Below are 21,564 nucleotides of genomic sequence, written 5' to 3' on the forward strand. Positions count from 1 at the left end.
ATGGAATGTTCCCTCCTCCCTCGATGCAAGCCTCGTGGGAGAATGCCGGTGCTGAATGGGCCGCGTGAGTGGCGCTTTGGTTGTTCTTTCGAACGTCGTATCTCTCTCTCTCACACATACGGCCAGCTCTGTCGTGCACTTCGAGTGAGGTTGGGTGGATGAAGCGGTGCCTCGTAGCGAGACGGAATTGTTGCGTGCTGCCGTGGCGTGAGTCGCGGGAGCGATGCTGCGACAGGGTTCATCGGAGGGGGGGGGGCATGGTTGCGTGACAGCACCGTCAGGTTTGTTCATTTATTTTTTTCGAGCGAATGCTTTGCACAGCGAGGGCACTGGGCACGCAAGGGGTAAATGAATAAGTAACGCACACGCATGTCGATGTTTATTGTCAGCGCGACGTAGCCACAGCACCATGCGACGGCCTTCTGCTCCAGCACGTGCAGGGCAACGACTACAACCAGTACCGCCCTGACGGACTTCAGAGCCGGAGACGATGTCTGTGCGCCACGGTTTCTTGGCACCCGCATTCACACAGCGGGGCTGACGCGTAGTAGGAGTAGTCGTACGATGCCACGTCGATGTTCGGAAGCGGCACACACAAACACACACCCTATCCCACGTCACACTGCGAGCGGTTCAACGGAACCCAACTGGCGCCTAGGGAGGTCGAAGCGAGTGGGCAATCCGGACAGACAGGTCCTTATTAGGCAACGTCCACGCCTCTCCATGACTAGCCCCAGGCAGTGCGGGTTATCCCGCAAACTCGGAGTCTTTGGGCTGTGGTGGTGCTGGGCGAGCTTGCGATCATCTTCGGTCGGTCACAGGACGGGCTCAGCGCATTCCTTGCCCCAGCCTAGTCCGTCTCTTCCCCATCGCAGCCCACAACCACATCCACAGAGGGGGCTGCTTCGTTCGTCCAGCGTGGGCTGCTGTTGCTCATTCAGAGGCTCGAGTTAAAGGGGAGCCGGCGAGCCGGCGGGCGTTTCGCCTTCGCGTCTGCAGCTCCGCGCGCTGTCGAGTGCACTCGCCTCCCCGATCCGCATTCGCCAAGTCCTTTCCACTAATTAATGTGCCATCTAAACACCTGGTTGTTTCATAACCTGGTTGTTTCTCTACATCGGTGCTTGTGTGCCTTGCGAGGTGCAATATTCTTGCTTTTTATTTTATTTTGTTTTCATTTCTGTTCTGTCTTATACAGCCGTTGTCAGATGCAGTTTTGCATGAGCAACGCCATATACGCATCGTTATTAGTATTAACTCCACGCACACCCGTGTGATAAAGCGCTTTCTAAATAAAGGAATCATATTTTTGGCAACGCCGCTGCTGCTGCTGCTTCTGCTTCTTTGCCAACGGTGCATAAATAACGAAACTCAACACATTCGTCAATAACACCGTGGCCTTAAAAATAAAAATAACAAACATATAACTGGGTAAGGCTCACTGAACTGTGTTGCTCTCTTTCAGAAGCGACCTGGTCACAAATGGTAGGTCAACGAAGTGGCTTATCACGTGGAAATTTATAGCAGCCAAGTATTCAAAACGCATGTTTCTAAATGTGGAGGGAAAAACCGGAGGACACGGGAGAGACACCGCAAACTCCAAATATACAGCAGCAGGCGTCAGGGTCGGGAACGAACACACGACCTCCTGTATACCAGGCGAGGTAGTTAACATCTCTCCACCATAGCACGTTTCGGGCAATGACTCTTATCCAGAGCCCATAGAGAGACCAGAGCGATTGAGCGAATAAGAGATGGAGGCTTCCCTATTCTATCTATTGGACATTTGTTTTGCCAGTATTAAAATTATATATGTAAAAAAATAAGAATTGGTTTTACCCTTTCTGGCAATACCACAGGAGTTGTGTTAAGATGTTCAAACACCAAATGGACACACACCTGTTTCATAGCATTATCAAGTCTGCATTGACCACCCATGCTTGTGGTCAAACATGTAAACAAAAATGTTCTGATAAATATACGCAGCCTTTGAAACTGATTGGCCTACGTACGTGTAATAAAGGACTCGATCCTGGGTCTGTCTCCGTTGTCCTTTATTCGGGTTCTTACACTTTTCCCACACGGCCCTCGCTCAGAGCTCTCCCCTTGGCAGCTCCATAGCTGCCCTCGCTCCCGTAGCCTCCACACCTCTGCAGCTCCGCTGCAGATCCCCTGTGCAGTCCTCCGGCTGCCCTCACTGCAGCTCCACCGCTGCCCTCACTGCAGCTCCACCGCTGCCGTCGTTTCCCCGCGCTTGGTCACCGCTGGCCGACGGTGCCAAGTCTTACTCTCGTGTGTGTGTGGCGATCTCGCCACTCCTCGACCTCCGCCCTGCGTGGCCTCACTCTAACTCTATCTCCCACACTCTCCCGTCTCTTCCGGTATCTCTCCCTTAAGACCTCACCCCTCTCTCACACGTGACCTAACTCCTCCCCCCCATGACGTCATATCCGCGAAGCCGTTTACGCCCGCATTACACCACCCTCCCCCGTAGAGAAAATCCAGCCGACCTCGGCTGAACAATAACGAGACAAGTAATGCGAGCGAACACAACCATCACACATTCAAGGACAACGAAGCATACAATAAATATAACAACAACAACAAAACACAACAGTAGAATTCAATGAAATGGAAGGGACTTTGAGCACGTTCGGGTCGCCGGTCTGTCCCGGACGGGCGGCGGCCCTCCTGCAGACCGGGAACGTGACGGGGTTTTAGGAGCGACAGGATGAAGTCCTCCTGTCACTATTGGAGGCCCGTCAACGTCCCGGTCCCGTGTCCCTGAAGGCCCAGCGTCTGCGACGGGGTCGGAAGGGCGGCGGGGCTCGGAGTCCCCGCAGCCGTGGTAGGCACACCCCGAGCAGAGTCTCCTGTCTCCAGCAATGTCACGGCCGGCTTGTCTGTAAAAGGCACGACAGGCGCTCTTGCAAGGTCAACAGGCACAGGCAAGGATGAGTCGGCAGCCACAGACCCCGGCAAGGCAACATCGGGAGATGACGCATCGTCTCGAGGGGCCACATATGGTTTCAAGCGCGACGTGTGAACGAACCAACGCCGAGATTCAAACCGAACACGTGCAGACTGTGGGTTGGGAACTTCGATGAGGCGGACCGGCCCTTGCCATGGTTTGTGTAATTTAGGAGAGGTACCTGGCCGCACCTGCGGGCAATGGAGCCAGGCCATGTCCCCCACCTTCCAGGGGCACTCCCCCTTCGAGCGTCGAGCACACCGCTCGTTCCGGGCCTGGGCTTTGGCAGTAGCCATGCGGGCCCCCTCCCGTGCCTCAGTAACCCGGCGAACGGTATCCCGAATGTAATCAGGAAGAGGCTTAGCAGGTCCCCTCACTCCAATTCCCAACTGCACATCCATTGGCGGCACGTTCTCGCGATCGTACATAAGGAAAAACGGTGAATATCCTGTAGCCGCATGCAGCGTCATTCGGTATGCCGAAAGTACCCCAGGGATATGCAAATCCCAATCCGATTGTTTTTCACTCACGGTGTGACACAACATGGCGGACAATGTCCGATTTAGCCGTTCGACCATACCATCCGTTTGTGGATGGTAGGGAGATGTCCGTATCTTTTTAGTTCCAAGAGCCGCGCACACCTCCCCCAACAATTTAGAAGAAAAATTACGGCCTTGGTCTGTGAGGAGCCTCTCCGGCGCCCCCTTGTCCATAACGTACCCGAATAGAAAGGCGTCTGTGATAGACGCCGCTGACTGGTCAGGCAAAGGCCAGGCCATCGGCCAGCGGGAGAGGTACTCCACCCCAACTAGCAAGTATTTATTTCCCTTAGCGGATGGTGGGAAGGGTCCCAAAATGTCCAACGCCACCAATTCGTTAACTCTAGACACCTGAATAGACTGTATGGGCGGCACATATGGTTGTTTAGGTGGTTTTCGCCGGGCACAATCGGGACACGCGCGAACGTGACCGACGACATCCGTTGTCATGCCGTGCCAAAAATAGTCTCACTGCAGCGTCAATAGGGTCTTCTGCACCCCCAGATGTAAAAGCGTGTCCCCATGCAGAGTCCTAATCAACTCGTACCGCAAGGATGCCGGTACAACCAGACGCCAGCGTTCCTGTAACCCTTCCCTCCACATCAGCAGACCATCGCGGAGAGCGGTTTCTGGCAGTCCCCCACTCTTCTTCGCAGTCCGATTCCGTAACGAGACCAATGAACCATCCAACATTTGTTCCCGAATCCACACAGCCCTTGGAAGATTCAGAATCCCATCAGCCGGTCCCGGCTGCTTTGGAGCTTCAGGCATGTCGACCGCCAACGCAACAGGCTGAGGGGGTTGCTGAATTGGCGCACATCTATGCGTCCCCGACGCGCACGCGCAAGGGGATCGCTGCGGCAACCTAGAAAGCGCGTCCGCATTCACGTGACGCACACCCTTCCAATGGTGAATTTGGAAGGAAAATTCTTGCAGCGTGTCCAACCACCGCGTCAACTGGCCGGATGGTTGGTCCATCTTAAGAGCATACTGCAAGGCCGCATGATCCGTGCGAACAATAAACGAACGACCATAGAGATACGGTCGAAATTGGCGGAGAAAGAAAACAATAGCCAAAAGTTCCCTGCGTGTGACGCAGTAGCGAGTTTCTACGGGAGACAAAACCCGGCTACCATACGCCACCACGCGTTCCACACCACCTTTTGATTGAGACAACACGGCCCCAATGCCCGTGTCACTCGCATCTGTATCCAGAATGAAGGGGTGATCGAAATCAGGATAATCTAACGTCGGTGCCATAGCCAGTCGATCGCGCAGGCCCTGAAACGCCGCCTCTTCCGGTGGTCCCCAAGCAAATTTCCTTCCTTTACCCGTAAGGAGGTGCAAGGGCCTCGCGATCGTCGCGAAATCCAGAACAAACCTCCGATAGTATGAGGCAAACCCCAAAAAGCGACGTACATGCCCCACCGTGGCCGGGGTTGGCCAGTCACTGACGCATGCTGTCTTGTCCGGATCCGTGGCCACCCCGTCCGCACTTACGATATGCCCCAAATAGCGCACGGACCGTTGCAGTAGGTGACATTTCTTAGGCTTAAATTTCAAATTTGCGGAACGCATCCTGGCGAACACCGCCTCCAACCGCAGTAAATGCTCATCAAATGTGCGGCTGAAGACGATAATATCATCTAAATATATCAGACATGTCTCCCACTGCAACCCCGTTAACACCAACTCCATCAACCTTTGAAATGTAGCAAGGGCAGCATCCAGCCCCATCGGAAGACAATTAAATTGGAATAACCCCTGCGGCGTACGGAAAGCAGTCTTCTCCCGCGAGGGCTCGTCAAGGGGAAGCTGCCAGAATCCGAAGAGAGATCTAGCGTTGAAAAGAACTTCGCCCCCGACAAGGCATCGAGGGAGTCGTCCATACGCGGCAGGGGGTACGCATCTGCCACAGACACTTTATTCAATTTCCGAAAGTCGACACAAAATCGCAATTTGCCATCCTTTTTTTTAACCAAAACAACAGGCGCGCCCCATGGGCTGTTAGATGGAGATATTATGTCCGCAGCCAACATGTCATCCACTGCCCCTCGAACCTGATCTCGCTCTGCCGGACTCATCCGATGCGAGTTCAACCGAATAGGGGCAGCGTCCCCTGTGTCAATATGATGGTAAAGCAACGAGGTGCGTCCCAAGTCCAAATCGTCAGAGCTAAACACATCAGAATAACTCAACAATAATTTACGAAGCGCACAACGTTGTTCACCGGAAAGGGAAGAATTTTCCCCACACAATTCGGCGATCCAGCGATCATCAGCGGCACCAGGACCTGAAACACCACCAACCACGACCTGGCTGCCCAGATGATCTTGTGCCGTAAACGCCGTAGTGGCATGTGCCACAACCGTACCAGCCGGCACACACACATTTTAGGTACTTGCATTAAGCACCTGCAGAAACGGCTGCTGGTCAGGCCGGATAATAGTTTGCGCCCCAACGAGCGCCGTTCCGCCCGTTATAGTGGCGGACGGCGACAGCAAAATCCCAATTGCACCCTGACGACCAGGTACAGGCTTCCGATATCGCAAGGGGATAAGCATCTGTGAGCCAGGTGGAATATCAACAGATACCTCGGACAGCGCCTGCACCTGAGCGACCGGGGCAGGTCGCCCCCAGGGCGACGGTAGAAATGTAATTTTTCGCCCACCCGGTAATTCAATGCAGTTTTGATTAATTCGAATTAGAATGGGCATCTTGGCCAGGAAGTCAGTTCCCAACAAGCAAGGAACCGCGAGGGACCTCGAAATTAACACAATTCCCGAGGCCGACACACCCCCGATAGATATTGTAGCGTCCACCTGGCCCACAATGCCCATGCTACTCCCGTTGGCAGCGACGCAGGAATCGTAAACCGGACGCACGGCCTCAGGTGGGATGTTCAACAGATGGAAAATGACATCCGATATAATGGTCGCGGACGCCCTTGAATCCACTAACACACGTACGTCCACCCCTTGTATAGAACCAGGTACAGTGGACGAACCAGTAGCGGCCGCGACGACCCGCCGTGCCAATTTACGCCACTGCGTTACTGAGCGACGTGGCCCAGTCGATGGCCTCCCCCCATTATTAACAACACCGGGATCGCACGACAACGGTGATGAGTGAGGTGTCAAGCCTTGCCGGGTGTCTGGTACGCACCGACTTGCCTGTCCTGGAGGATCCTTCCGTGGCACGTCCGCTGACAAGGCCTCCTGCTGGGGCGGACCCGGGACGTGGGCCCAGCAGTTCCTGGCGTAATGGCCTTTACGGCCGCAGCGGAAGCAGTCGATGTTGTTGCGCCGCGCCGCAGGCACCCCGTCCCGACGCTCCCGTGGCGGTGGCGCAGATCGCGGCCCCGGCGTACTGCGGGCCGACCACTGAGCAGAGGCGGCTGTCAGCTCCTGCGGGCCCCCCCCGTCAGGAACGTACACCGCCTTCTTGGGATCCCATCCCGCGGCACCTCCATCGACGATGGGCCCCCCCGTCCACGCCGTGACTTGCTTCCAACGGCGCAGGTTGAACTGGGCATCAAGACATTTAGCGGCCGCCCGGGACGTAAGCTTTTCGTGGCCACACACCGGCATAGGAATCCCCAAATCCTGGGACAGCTCGAGCATCTTACCCAAGATGAGAGGTTCGAGCAGGTCAGGCTCCGTCTCCGGGTATGCAGCCATGGCCAACTCCAATACCGCACTCCTGTATGCCACCGGCGACTCCTCGGGTGCTCGCTGACGTTGAACAAACCGGCGATGAGCATCATCCGGTGGCTCATATGCATCTGCAATCTCGTCGAAAACTCCTCTCAATGTTTTCTTCTTCTCGGCCTTTATGGAGCAGAAGAATCTCACCGACTCGTCATCGAGAAGAGTGGTAAAACCTCCAATACCTCAGCGTCTGTCCACCTTGCTGAGCGTACCGCCGCCAGAAATCTGCAGGCGAAAGCACTCCAATCGCCGCCCATGGAGAATTCTTTGACGGTCGTGAGATGACGACTGCGACTCCTTGTTGCACCGTCCTCAGCCGATGACTCACCAGGCGGCATATTCAAAATGGCGTCGCATCGCAACGTGTTCAAGATGGCGGCCTCTCGCCATGGAGAGCGCAAGATGGCGGCTTCCCGCCGTTCTTCTCCTGCCACGCCCAAGATGGCGTCTTCTTGCCGCGTGGCCAATGGCGCCGACAGCGAAGGCAAGGCAGCGACCTGCGGACCTCCATCGGCTCTCTCCAACGCCGTCCTCGAAGTGACGAGCTCGCACAATTGCGCGAGCACGATTTTCAGTGTCTCCAGCTGCGCCGCCATCTGCCTCCATCGCCAATCCGCGTCCTCTGGTGCAGACAGGTCCACCGACGTGGCGACATCTTGGACTCCCGGACCCGCACTTGTTCCCGCACGGATCTCCTCCTCCATCGCAGGCAGGTCGACCGCCCGAGGAAGGTCGTCGTCGTCGGATGATGTAGCGGATGATGGCGCAGGAATATTCTTTCTTCTGAGCTGTTTTGACATGCCGTTTCACTTCTGACACCAGTGTAATAAAGGACTCGATCCTGGGTCTGTCTCCGTTGTCCTTTATTCGGGTTCTTACACTTTTCCCACACAGCCCTCGCTCAGAGCTCTCCCCTTGGCAGCTCCATAGCTGCCCTCGCTCCCGTAGCCTCCACACCTCTGCAGCTCCGCTGCAGATCCCCTGTGCAGTCCTCCGGCTGCCCTCACTGCAGCTCCACCGCTGCCCTCACTGCAGCTCCACCGCTGCCGTCGTTTCCCCGCGCTTGGTCACCGCTGGCCGACGGTGCCAAGTCTTACTCTCGTGTGTGTGTGGCGATCTCGCCACTCCTCGACCTCCGCCCTGCGTGGCCTCACTCTAACTCTATCTCCCAAACTCTCCCGTCTCTTCCGGTATCTCTCCCTTAAGACCTCACCCCTCTCTCACACGTGACCTAACTCCTCCCCCCCATGACGTCATATCCGCGAAGCCGTTTACGCCCGCATTACATACGTATGAAAGGTTGAACTTCTTCTGCACCGTAGCCAACCGTGCTAATTGGAGGTGCGGGGGAAGCACAACCAACTAAACACAACAAACGAGACAACCTCCTTTAAGGCCTTCCCTCTGATAAAAAAAAGTCTGAAGTGGCCGTAACAACGGGTAGCCACGATTGGCTTCCGAGGAGGAGATGCACCGTACGCGAAAGTTGTGTGCACACTTATCCGAGAACGGCTGACACATTGCGTCCGTGTCGCAGTTTGGCGTTTGTGTCTTTTTTGGAACGAGCTGTTTGAAGCGCCTAATTATCGACGCATCCTCTCGCGTAGATTCGACGACGGGGGGTTAAATGACAAGGCACGAAAGGGATGCTCCTGATGCGTTGTTCACAGCGCACTTCAGGCTGCCGACAAAGCTCAACGTTTTTATTGGTGGCCGTTAATGCATTGCAGAGGCCGAGCTGGTAAGATGACCCAGCGAGCTTAACGCGGGTGTCACGCAGAGGGTTCGTGTCTTTGTGATGCGGCAGGGTTTAATTGGTGGTGGCGGGGGTGGGGTGTGGGGGGGGGTCTCTGGGGCAGACACGGGGCGGTGTGGGGCGAGCGTCGTCTGCTTGGGTCGTATTGGAGCGGGCCCACGTGGTCGGGTACACGGGAGGACCTGCTGACGCCAGCTGAGTGAACGTTATCCCCCCCTCACTCCACTGGTGTCTGGGTGGCATTGAGATCGGCGGCCTCTTTGTGGAAGGGGACTCAGGAAAGGATGCTACCTGGCAGTCACTGGCAGCCGACTTGCACGAGCAGTGGGCGAAGAGGAGACGCGGTTGATCACAGCACTGAGGAGGGCGTTCGGTGCCTAGAAACACCTCGGTGAGCTGTCACAGGTGGCGGCTCTGCTGCTCTCCCTCGTGTATGAACCCGTGGGCATGTGTATCAAGGTGCACCCAGGATGGCATTATAGGCGAGGTCACTGCCCCTTCATGAGAAGTGTTGGTTGGGGTTGTGTTGGTGGTGGTGGTGTGTGGACAGGACACGGCCTCAAATGATTACCCTGGTGCGGTGTGTAAAATAATCGCCACTGGGGAGACAAAGGCGGTCGGGCGTGGTGCGGGCCACCCCACCCCTTCGTGTATTGTCCGGGCCGTCAGAGGCGCTCGCCAACAGCACTTTCCCCAACAGTCTGTTCCAGGCTATACGGGGACAGAGGGTCCTTTGTCTTTGTGAACAGCACCGTCCTCAACAGCGCCTGTGGCGGCTATCAAGAGGATATCTGTGTCTGTGTGTGCCCGTGTGTGTCTGTGTGTGTGCCCGTGTGTGTGCCCGTGTGTGTGCACGGTAGGGACTGCCTCATTCTGGGCTGCCTCAACAGCGGCACGAGCTTCATCTCCGGCTTCGCCATCTTTTCGGTGCTGGGCTTCATGGCGCAGGAGCAAGGCCTCCCCATCGCAGACGTGGCTGAGTCAGGTGCCGACACGGCCACACGGCACGCACGGCCAAAGTGGCACACGGCCAGATTCACTTGTAATCGCGTAATTACAAATGTGTCGTTAACCCCTCCACCACCCGACACAGCCAATTACAGGGACTCCTCTGCTTACGAAGATTCAACTGACGAATTTTCAGAGATACGAACGAACCTGTCCCCATGTCCAGTTGCTGTTTGGGCTGAGAGTCGTAAGTTCAACTGCTACGCAATAGATGGCAGTGATGGCATCTACATCTGTAGAACATGAAGAACCAGTGGCATCTACATCTGCAGAACGTGAAGAACCAGTGGCATTTACATCTGCAGAACGTGAAGAACCAGTGGCATCTACATCTGCAGAACGTGAAGAACCAGTGGCATCTACATCTGTAGAACATGAAGAACCAGTGGCATCTGCATCTATGGGAGATTATACAACTTTTAAAGCCATTACAACACGTTTAGAATCGACAGGAGTAAAGTTGAACTTACGAACAAATCGACTTACGAACAGACCTCTGAAACCTAACTCGTTCAGAAGGAGAGGAGTCCCTGTATAGTAACGTCTGTCACAGAAACACAAAACGTGCCTATTAGTGTTTTACTTCAACACACGAGCTGCGTGTTGGGAGCGTAAACCCGCAGCGTTTACAATCTGAGTACCATGACGTTTCCGCTGGTGGTTTATGACGACCGCCTACATGGGGCGACTTGTCAGAATCATGTAGCGGTTGCTGGGCTGCAGTTCCATGCTGACGGCTTGTAAACGACCACGATGATGACGACGACGACAATGACGACGACAACGACGGTGGGTCTGGCGGTGCTGACGTCGATGGCGCTTGCGCTCTTTCTCTCGTGTGCGCAGGCCCCGGGCTGGCGTTCATCGCCTACCCAAAGGCTGTCTCCATGATGCCTTTCCCCACCTTCTGGGCCGTGCTCTTTTTCGTGATGCTCATCCTCCTCGGCCTCGATAGCCAGGTCAGAGTCCCGGTCACGGGGTTCACCGTGCGGCTCCAACGGCACAATTGTGGGGGGGGGGGGGGGGTGTCTCCGATTACTTCGTTCGGTGCTTTACATAGCGTGTTTAGAAATGTGCCGTTTGTCTTCTGCACGCGTTCACGTGGGGGGCTGGGCTAACGCGTAGCCGTGCGTTCCCGTGTAGTTTGTCGAGGTTGAGGGCCAGGTGACGTCACTGGTCGACCTCAATCCGGCGTTCCTCCGCCGGGGCCATCGCCGGGAAATATTCATCGCCCTCATCTGCTTTGCCAGCTTCCTGCTTGGCCTGCCAATGGTCACAGAGGTGAAGGCGCCGGGGGTTTTATAATATCGTTTTGTTGTTGTTGTTGGGTGAGATGGCGTAAATATGAATGTGTTGTTAAACCCGCCACCACCCGACACAGCCAATTAGTAAGGTTTGTCACGTACACAGAATATGCCAATTTGTTACTAGTACAGCACACCGGTGTGTTGGAGAGCCAAGCCACAACATTTACAATCTGAGTACTTTGGCGTTCACTTGACACTGCACACCCGCTTGCTGCGCACGACCACGGCGTTTCATTGAAGGCGGCACGCCGGGCGCGGTTCTACTCTGACACGCGTCCTTGCTGCCCTCGTCCTAGGGGGGCATGTACGTGTTCCAGCTCTTCGATTACTATGCGGCGAGCGGCGTGTGTCTGCTCTGGGTGGCCTTCTTCGAATGTGCAGCTGTGGCCTGGGTCTACGGTGCGGCTGCCCTCACGCATCATCACGCACTACACACACCACCACGACCCACACGCACAAACACGCACCACACACACTACACGCACCGCATGCTCCACCACGCACCACTACGACCCACACGCACAAACACGCACCACACACACTACACGGACCGCATGCACCACACACACCACCACGACCCACACGCACAAACACGCACCACACACACTGCACGGACCGCATACACCACACACACCACCACGACCCACACGCACCACACACACCGCATGCACCACCACGCACCACACACACAACACACAAACAACACGCACTGCATGCACCACCACGTACCACACACACAAGACGCACCCACACACACAACACGCACCGCATGCACCACCACGCACCACACATACAACACGAACCACACACACAACACGTACTGCATGCGCCATACACACCACCACGTACCAGACGCACCACACACACAACACGCACCACACACACGAGACGCGAGTGCGTTGGCACACGCGCCACGCCTGCGTGGCACTGAACACACCAAGACGGAGCGTGCGGGGTTAAGGATACCCACCCAGCACACGACGGTACCTCTAAACACATCACCAAAGTAGTTAGAAGTATATATTTTTTTACCAGGTAAGGCCCATTGAGCTATGTAGCTCTTTTTCAGATGCGACGTGGCCACAAATGATATCTCAACAAAGTGTCTTATCACGTGGACATTTTTAGCAGCCAAATACTCTGAACGTGTGTTTTTACATGTGGAGGGAAAACCGCAGGACCCGGAGAAATATCCACGCGACCACAGGAAGAGAGACAGCGGCAATTCCCAAAACAATTGACAACAGGCGGGCAGGGATGGGATCGAACCTACGACCTCCTGTATATCAGGCGAGGTAGTTAACATCTCCTAGCGACGGGGAGAAGGAGACGCAGACTGCACATATACAGTAGCAGGCATTGTCAGGGTCGGGATCGAACCCACGACCTTCTGTATACCAGGAGAGGTAGTTAACATCTCCTAGCCACGGCGAGAGAGAGACGCAGACTGCACATATACAGTAGCAGGCATTGTCAGGGTCGGGAATGAACCCACGACCTCCTGTATACCAGGCGAGGTAGTTAACATCTCCTAGCCAACCGTGGCGATATATCGATGGGCAAATGTGCTTGAAATCAACAGCGCAAGAGCGACAGTTTCCCAGAACTCGTTGGGAGACGCTTCTTCGCATCAATGGAGCAATGCAGTGCCTCTCCATCGTCGTGATAATGGCAGCCCCCCCCCCCTGTCCCCCAACCCCAAACACACAACGAAGGAGGGTTACTCAGGCTGCACGCAACGCGTGGAGAAAACAACCCAAACCACTCGTCCAACCTTGAGTCAACGCGGCGCTCATAAGGCATTCGAACCAAGTTGTGCATTGGTGTGTGTCTTGCGTGAGTAAGCCATCTGCTTCACATTATGTATCGGTGCAGTTTGTGTTGGTAAGGCAAGTGTTTCACATTGTGTAATGTCTTAGGTAAGGCATTCGTTCCACGTGGTCTATCAGTGTGGTTTATGTAAGGCACGTCGCGTTTAACATTGCGTATGAGTGTAACGTCACTGCCAAATTTGTAATATTATCTGCAGACTACACAATATGGGATTACACGCAGCAGCAGCATCGCCCCTCCGGCCACGGCCGGATCACGGTTCTTGTAGGCCCGAGGCACTTCTGTTTCGTCGGCCTTCAGCGATAACTTATCAACAGTTGGGACTGCTGCTGCTGCTGCCCCGTGTCACTAGTGCCGCCGCTGTCACTCCGCTTGTCTCACGCGGTACTTCGTCCAGCCGCTGGGCAGATGTCGTTACTCCTGATGCGTTCATTGTTCAGCCTGTGCCCTCAACCGATGGGAGCGCGCTGTGTGCCGCAGATAGGCTGATTTAATTTCAAACACTGTGCCCATCCTTGCTATATATGAATACATTTATTCAAGAATATATCTTGGTTACAATTTTTTCAAATCATGCAAAAAAAAAACACGGTCAAATTTAGTTTTCGTTTGCCCTCGGCACTGTGCCTATTGGATAATAGGGCCCTGCGCCCGGTGACACCACTGCAGACCGTGCCTGTGCCACACAGCAGCGCCTTTGCGGCGACAGCACCCGCGCTCGCTATGAAAAAAGCGCAAATGTGAAGCGTGTCATTCATCCCGAATTGCACGCGCGCGCGTTCATGCGTCGTGGACTCAAGTCGCCTCGGGTCCGCGCGTGCGTCTGCGCGTTGCGCGCAGGTGCCGACCGCTTCTACGACGTGGTGGAGGACATGATCGGGTACCGGCCGAACCCGTGGATGCGGATCAGCTGGTCCGTCATCACGCCCATCCTGTGCGTGGTGAGGTTCCCGCACGCTCGCTCGCTCGCGGGGCCCCAGCGCCTCGTGTAGCATGTCCACGAGCGCCTCCCGGGAACTCCGCAGGCGAATCGTAAACATTCGTGAAAGTCTGCAGCCAAAACATTGGCGACGCCATCTCCTGGCTTGCCCAGGGTATGGCAATTCAGCGAGGAAGTTCATATCCACCGGTGTTGTATCTCTTTGCGATTGATTGTTACCCCTCCTCCTTACACGAGTGCCCAGTGCCGAGCGGCGACTTCGCCGATCCAGACGCAACGGCCGCGCGGATCTCTGTGCGCCTGAAATGAGTACCTGGTGCGGTGTGTAAACATCGCCACTGGGGATACAAAGGCGGTCGGGCGTGGTGCTGGCCACCCACCCCCTCGTGTACCGTTCCGGCCTTCATAGGTGCTCGCTAACAGCACTTACCCCAACAGTCTGTTACGGCTATACGTGGGGATCTTTGTGTGCGTGTGTGTGCCTGTGTGCGCATGTGTGTGCGCGTCTGTGTGCGTGTGTGTGCGCGCCTGTGTGTGTGTGCATGTGTGTGCGTGCCTGTGTACGTGCGTGTGCGTCTGTGTGTGTGCGTGCCTGTGTGTGGGTAAGCGGTAGTGTAGCAGCTAGCGCGCTGAACCCGGTGTCCCTGGTTCGATTCCTGCTCACGACTAACACCGGTGACGATTATCCGAACCGGTCCTGGGCATCCGCTAGGTCGACTCAGACTCAAATGAGTTTCTGGTACGGTGTGCAAACATCGCCACTGGGGAGACAAAGCCGGCTGGGCGTGGTGTCGGCCCCGCTAACAGCACTTGCTCCGACAGTCTGTTAAAGGCTGTACGTGGGATCTTTGTATTTGCGTGTGTGTGTGTGCGCACTTGCCCCGACAGTCTGTTAAAGGCTACACACGGGGTACTCTTCGTCCTTGCGCGCACGTGTGTAGGCTTGCTTCGTGTTCTCGCTGGTGAAGTACACCCCGCTCACCTACAACAAGACGTACCTGTACCCTGACTGGGCTCAGGGCTTAGGCTGGGCCATGGCCCTCTCGTCGATGCTCTGCATCCCGGGGTTCTTCATTGTGCAGGTCCTGCTCTCCGAGGGCCCGCTCGTAAAGGTCAGAGGGTGGCGCACGCTCCGACCCGTCGTGCCGACCGTGGCGCACGCGCGCAAACGATAACATGCTGTTGATTCTCTCTTCAGCACACCGGTGGGCTAAAGAAGTGAATTATTTTGTCCTTTGAAAAACGTGATACATTTTTACTGTTTGGCCGTGTCGGGTGGTGGAGGGTTACGACACATTTATAAATAACGCGATCTGACCCAAAAAGCTATATTATGAATAATATTGGTCTACGTGTTAAATTAAACGATAAACGCGCTGCGCCACGATTTCCATCTTCACGGAATGGTCCAATCGCGTCGCTTTGATGATTCATTCCCCCCCCCCCCTTGTTGGTAATGGAGGCATTAGCTGCGTGTGTACGTACACACCATCAGCTGTGCCATGTGTACCCACACGTCATGACCCGTTCCATGTTTACCTGCACATCCTGACCTGTGCTATGTGTATCCAGACACCATGACCCGTGCCGTGTGGTACCAGTGACGTGCGGTGAGGTCAATGGCTGGGGAGGCACTGGCTAGTGTCAGAGCCAGATTCACACACTGAGGGGGGCGTGGTCTCACGGAGGGGGGCGTGGTCTCACGGAGGGGGCGTGGCCTCACTAAGGGGGCGTGTCCTCACTGATGGGAGCGTGTTAAACACGCCCCCCTCAATGAGGCAGATGTGATGGCTGCCTCCCCTGGTGCATTTTCATTGCAGTTTCATGACGAGACCAGCGAGCCTAAATATCTTTATACACATACGTGAAATAAGCTACCTAGAGTATGGAAGGCGAGGACATGAAATGAGGGGGTCTACAAACATTACATTGGTGACATACTCAGATAGTAACAGGCACGCGCTTATTGCCCGCGCTCCATCCAGTTAATGAGGGGTTGCACAATCAGAGGGGAGGCTGAGCTCGTCGCTGCCGCACCTCTCGTCTCTTCCTGTATTTGCAGCGGAGCTCCGCAAATTTGGCGATTTTGACGATAAAAATGATTGGAAGCGTACAGAAAGAACATTTATAACACAGATCAGTGGATAAAAAAAAACCTTAAAATTTATTTTATTATTCTTTCTTTTTTATTTTTCGTAACAGCTATTTTCATTGGAGTATGACAGGTGCTCTGCCTCCCCTGCCTCCCCTGACCGCACGTCCCTGGTGTGTACCCGCATATCATGGGCCTGTAAACTCGCACCGTATGCATGACGGATGTGCATATGCCGTTCTCTCTCTCTCTATCTCTGTCCGTCATCACGCTGATCTCGGTGTTACGAATGCGCTGTTCACAGCGGATTAAGCTGCTGATGGTGGCGCGCGTGGAGAAGCGAGGGGGCGATCCCGGAGCGGAGGAGGAGGCGCTCTGTGGGAGCCTGGGACCGCTGAGCAGCCCAGACTCCATGCTTCAGGACAAGGCGGGCATCATGCTCACCGCCCTCTGACCCGCGTCTCTCCCAGGGCGCCGGAACACACGCGGTCGTGTGAGAGACCCTGGGTGGTGATGTGAAGCAGAGGAGGAGGCAATCTCGAGTTGTATCCACTCCACACCAACACAAATTCCCAGATGAATATACAGAATAAGAATATGAATATACAGTCATTCCACATCAATTCTCATATCCCCTTTGACCACTAAACCCTCCACTCACTTAATCTCCACTCCCATAACTCACTCTCCTCTACCATCACTCACTCTTCACTCCCATCACTCACTCTCCACTACCATCACTCACTCTCCACTCCCATCACTCACTCTCCACTACCATCACTCACTCTCCTCCACCATCACTCACTCTCCACTACCATCACTCACTCTCCTCCACCATCACTCACTCTCCTCCACCATCACTCACTCTCCTCCACCATCACTCACTCTCCACTACCATCACTCACTCTCCACTCCCATCACTCAATGTCCACTCCCATCACTTACTCTCCACTCCCATCACTCACACTCCCCACTACCATCACTCACTCTCCTCTACCATCACTCACTCTCCACTACCATCACTCACTCTCCACTCCCATCACTCACTCTCCACTATCATCACTTACTCTCCACTCCCATCACTCACTCTCCACTCCCATCACTCACTCTACACTACCATCACTCACTCTCCACTCCCATCACTCACTCTCCTCCACCATCACTTACTCTCCTCCACCATCACTCACTCTCCACTACCATCACTTACTCTCCACTCCCATCACTCACTCTCCACTCCCATCAATCACTCTCCTCCACCATCACTTACTCTCCTCTACCATCACTTACTCTCCACTACCATCACTTACTCTCCACTACCATCACTCACTCTCCACTACCATCACTCACTCTCCACTACCATCACTTACTCTCCACTACCATCACTTACTCTCACTACCATCACTTACTCTCCTCCACCATCCCTCACTCTCCACTACCATCACTCACTCTCCTCTACCATCACTTACTCTCCACTACCATCACTCACTCTCCTCCACCATCACTCACTCTCCACTACCATCACTCACTCTCCTCCACCATCACTCACTCTCCACTACCATCACTCACTCTCCTCTACCATCACTCACTCTCCACTACCATCACTCACTCTCCTCTACCATCACTCACTCTCCACTCCCATCACTTACTCTCCTGTACCATCACTTACTCTCCTCCACCATCACTCACTCTCCTCCACCATCACTCACTCTCCTCCACCATCACTCACTCTCCCATCACTAAACACCCAACTCGCTTCACTCGCCTTCCGCCCATATCCTTCTCTCACAAATGACACTTCTCTGGTATTTGCAGCCCAGTTGGTAACTTCATGAAGGGTATCATTCACATCTCGATCACCATATTTGACCAAAACGTCGTCATCAAAATTGAGCGACTTTGCCCTTCCAATTGGCCGTTCCGGTCCTCCACAGATTGCCTAAAGGCCGTCGTCCAGTTGAGGTCGCATGGCAGCCCGGCCCCTCACGTAGCCCTCGCAGATGCGAACCAGCTGGAGGTTTGTGCAGTGATTGGAATCTTCGCAGTCCCCCTCCCCCCCCAGTATGACCCACGTTGACCTTTCCAACCCTTGGAGAGGCACCGAGCCTGTGGAGGAGGAGGGTTGACTTCGGGTTTGCTCCGGAAGAAATGCATTCGCGTCTTTCCCGGCGTCACCTTCGTCGGAGAGACGATCGCACGCGCATCTTAATGAAATGCCCTGCAATGCAATGGTTTACGAAGTGACATTTCTTACTTATATATGTTTAGCGTTACAACCAATGCTTCATTTTATATTAAAAAAAATAACGGCAAAAATAGACGTAATAATCTTACTAAAATAGACAGTTGCAGATGCAACAACAATAACAGCAATGTAACGACAGCAGTAATAATAACAAAAGCAGTAGGAACTTATGATAAACAGTTATAATACCTGCTGCACCTGAATATCCTGTATTTGTTGGACCACTTGGGACATGTGGAATGAAAGTGCTGCACAGTACACCTAGAAAACTGCACAATTAAGGCAGTGACCCACTTTCTATACCACCCTACTTATATAAAACCACAATCCCCGCGTGACCTATCGACTATCAGGTGGCATTAGAGCAGTGGCGAGGTCTAACCCCCTGTAGCCCAGAGGCATACAGCGTTTGTGTGTGTGCAGTGTGCACCTAGCGTGGCATATGTGTTGTGGTGGTGGTGATGTCACCATTACTTAGTGGCAAGATTGGCGGCTGTTGTTGTTGTCAAACAATGTTATTCCAGCCAAAGATGTTACAGAATCGTTGTCTGCCCCTCCGGGCTACGCGAAAGCTTCCCCCCTGCGATTCCGTCCACGGGAAGCGTGAGATCGCCAGGTCCTCACTGCCCCACTCTTAGCCGTGCCCGCTCTCTGTTGTTCGTCGGCAATGGCCGGGCTTTTGGAATCTGCAGCTGAAACTGGAAACCCACGGGAATCTGCCGGCTCCCAAGCTGAGCCCGACTGCGTTCACCCCGAGACCGGACCCCGCAAATCCACAATGACGCGCCTGGCCCGCGGCTTTTACTGCTCCAGCGTCTGCGGTTGGGTGACGACATTCGGCCGAGAGAAAAGGGCTTGAAAAGGAAGTGGGCCATCTCCGTCAAATATCTGACAAATCTTCGCTTTCAATCGAGATTTAGAATGATACCCTGACCCTTAACCTTCGCCCACCAGGTTCACTGTCACGTCACCACACATGCAGGGCGACTTGCTCTGTGGACGTTACGCGGGTTATTTGCCACTGCTGCTGCTGCAGTGGTGCACAGGCGGCAACTAGCAACACCACAACTCTACACGTTGGTCAATAACACCGTGGCCTATAAGGGACAAAATATATATAATCGGGGACGTCCCAGGCAATGGTTCCTATTCATAGAGGCAACGATATATGCGCGCGAATGGCGATTTGCTAATTGTGTGCTGTGAAGAAGGACCGCTGCTCGAAACGTCGCCTATCATTTCCTTTCAAGGGCGCTGTGTTAATGACAGACCGACAGAGGATGCCCCGTTCTCTCTGATTGGTCCCTTGAGGGACGCTCGACTTCTTCGCCCTGCGGGCACCGCACACGAGACCATTTTCATTCGCACAATGTCTATAAGCGCCACCGGAGGTGCTGGTAAAACCTGGGCCCACGATGCTGCCAGCCTCCACGGCGTGCGTAAGTTTGTCCCAGAAGACTGACGGGGCGGCTGGTTGATTGGATCCGGTGCCATCCCACCACGACTCTCGCTCTCTGCTCCTCTCTCTCCACACTCTTCTCTCTCTTCTGTACCTGGTGTCCAAACCCCAGGAGGGGCTCCATCACTGGGCTAGCGGTCTCGGTGAGGTCATGGGATCAGCGGTCGGAAAGCAATGTTCTATAAACGTACCTTCGGGAAAAGTGTTGGTTCGTTAAGTTGGCCTATATTTTGTTATTGTTGATAATTAACCGGTATTCTTTGTGGCATTTTAACCGTTTAGTTTTTACACAAACACAGTTTGGTTTTTGATTGAGGATGACTGCTGGGAGCTCGCAGTGAATTGTCCATGGTTTCCGAGGGCTATGGGCCTAGTGTGTGGGGTGACTTGGACCCACTTGTAAAGCTTTTGGGACTCGCAGAACTCGGATGGAACCAGCGTGGCCAGGATCTGGCATTAAATGTCCTGTGGAAATGAGGCAGGAGCTTGCAGGCCCCCAAGTCTCCAGACCCATGCCCACCGTGAGCTGGCGCTGCAACCCTCCCAGCCCAAGTCTCACATTCCACTGTGTGTAGCCGCTACTGTAGGTGAGGTCTGTAGATGACTGCGTGCATTTCTTTAGCAGTGTTATATTTGTCTAGGTGTTTCAAATTAAAAAAAAAGTATTTTCTGTGGCAGGTATGTCATTACATAATATGCAAAATGCATACATATTACCTTCATGTTTATATCGTTAGCTTCAGATACAAACAGAAAATCAACCAACAAAACCTTTAGTGACAAGGTACGGGTGCACTCCAGACCGGTCATTGAGCGACAACGCATGGGTAGCAGTGGAGCAAAAACCACAGCCCAGATCCACACCTTGAAGGTCCCGCTGAATACCACACACACACGGCTCTGCATCAAAGGCATTAACATACTACTTTGTAACCCATCGATTCGACGTGACATCTACAGTTGCTGTAGAATGCGAATTTTGTCACTCACCAAGGTGGCTCCGAATCATCACCGTCCACCATCACCATCGTGAACTCGACTCCCCTAGTCACGGCTGCAGCGTTCGCTGCCCCTTCAGCGTCTTGAAAACTTCCAAACTGTGAAGCCTTCCGTCCAACTCAAGTTGCAGAGAAGCCTCGCGTGGCGTGTCCCTGTCGGTGGTTTTGTTGCACGACCCCCACGTGCTTTAAGTGGGATGCGTGCTAAGTCGTCTCGCAGGGTGTCCCATGTGTCCTGGTGTCGTGCTTGTTGGCGAGTGTGTGGGGCGCGTCGTTTATGATGGTGTCGTGTGCGAAATGTGTGTGGCCTGGCTTTGTCACGGGGCGTGTGTGACCTGTGGATGGGGTGCACTTTAGTGGTTTTAATGGGGGTATGATGGGGATTGGTTATGTGTGAGCTCACGTGTACCGTAGTTATGGCTACCTGAGATGTAATCCACACCAATTGCACTTTGTCCTGGCGTGCTCCTCGATAGACTTTGCACATCGCTGCAGTTGAGCTGCAGCTTCATGTCGGCGTGGGTGTTAAGCAGCGTGGATACGAGAAATGCAAATGAGCCAAAAGAAGAAAAAAAACACATTAGACATTCTGGGGACACAAAAAAAACTATTCAATCAATGACAATGCATTTATAAAAGAAACAAATATTTTACTATGATATTTTCTTAATTTAAATAAAATGTCAATTCTAAATTCACGTTGATTTCAAAA

General features: G+C 54.0%; 1 protein-coding gene across 2 annotated transcripts in view; it reads left to right on the forward strand.

Moving 5' to 3' along the window:
- LOC144730143 (sodium- and chloride-dependent taurine transporter-like) overlaps nt 1-21,564 on the forward strand; it is a 44,350-nt gene extending 22,786 nt beyond the window's left edge. Inside the window, exons 7-13 of one of the 2 annotated variants that reach the window (XM_078610727.1) lie at nt 9,834-9,958; nt 10,828-10,940; nt 11,125-11,262; nt 11,585-11,687; nt 13,962-14,062; nt 15,003-15,173; nt 16,458-21,564. In XM_078610727.1, coding sequence (XP_078466853.1) covers nt 9,834-9,958; nt 10,828-10,940; nt 11,125-11,262; nt 11,585-11,687; nt 13,962-14,062; nt 15,003-15,173; nt 16,458-16,607 — 901 coding nt within the window. In that variant the 3' untranslated portion in view covers nt 16,608-21,564. Of the gene's footprint in view, nt 1-9,833; nt 9,959-10,827; nt 10,941-11,124; nt 11,263-11,584; nt 13,887-13,961; nt 14,063-15,002; nt 15,174-16,457 lie in introns of those variants that run through there. The other variant, XM_078610726.1, reaches the window with a different exon arrangement.

This window comes from Lampetra planeri, chromosome 34 (genome assembly GCF_965212315.1).
Source record: "Lampetra planeri chromosome 34, kcLamPlan1.2.h2, whole genome shotgun sequence".
NCBI classification, from domain to species: Eukaryota; Metazoa; Chordata; class Hyperoartia; order Petromyzontiformes; family Petromyzontidae; genus Lampetra; species Lampetra planeri.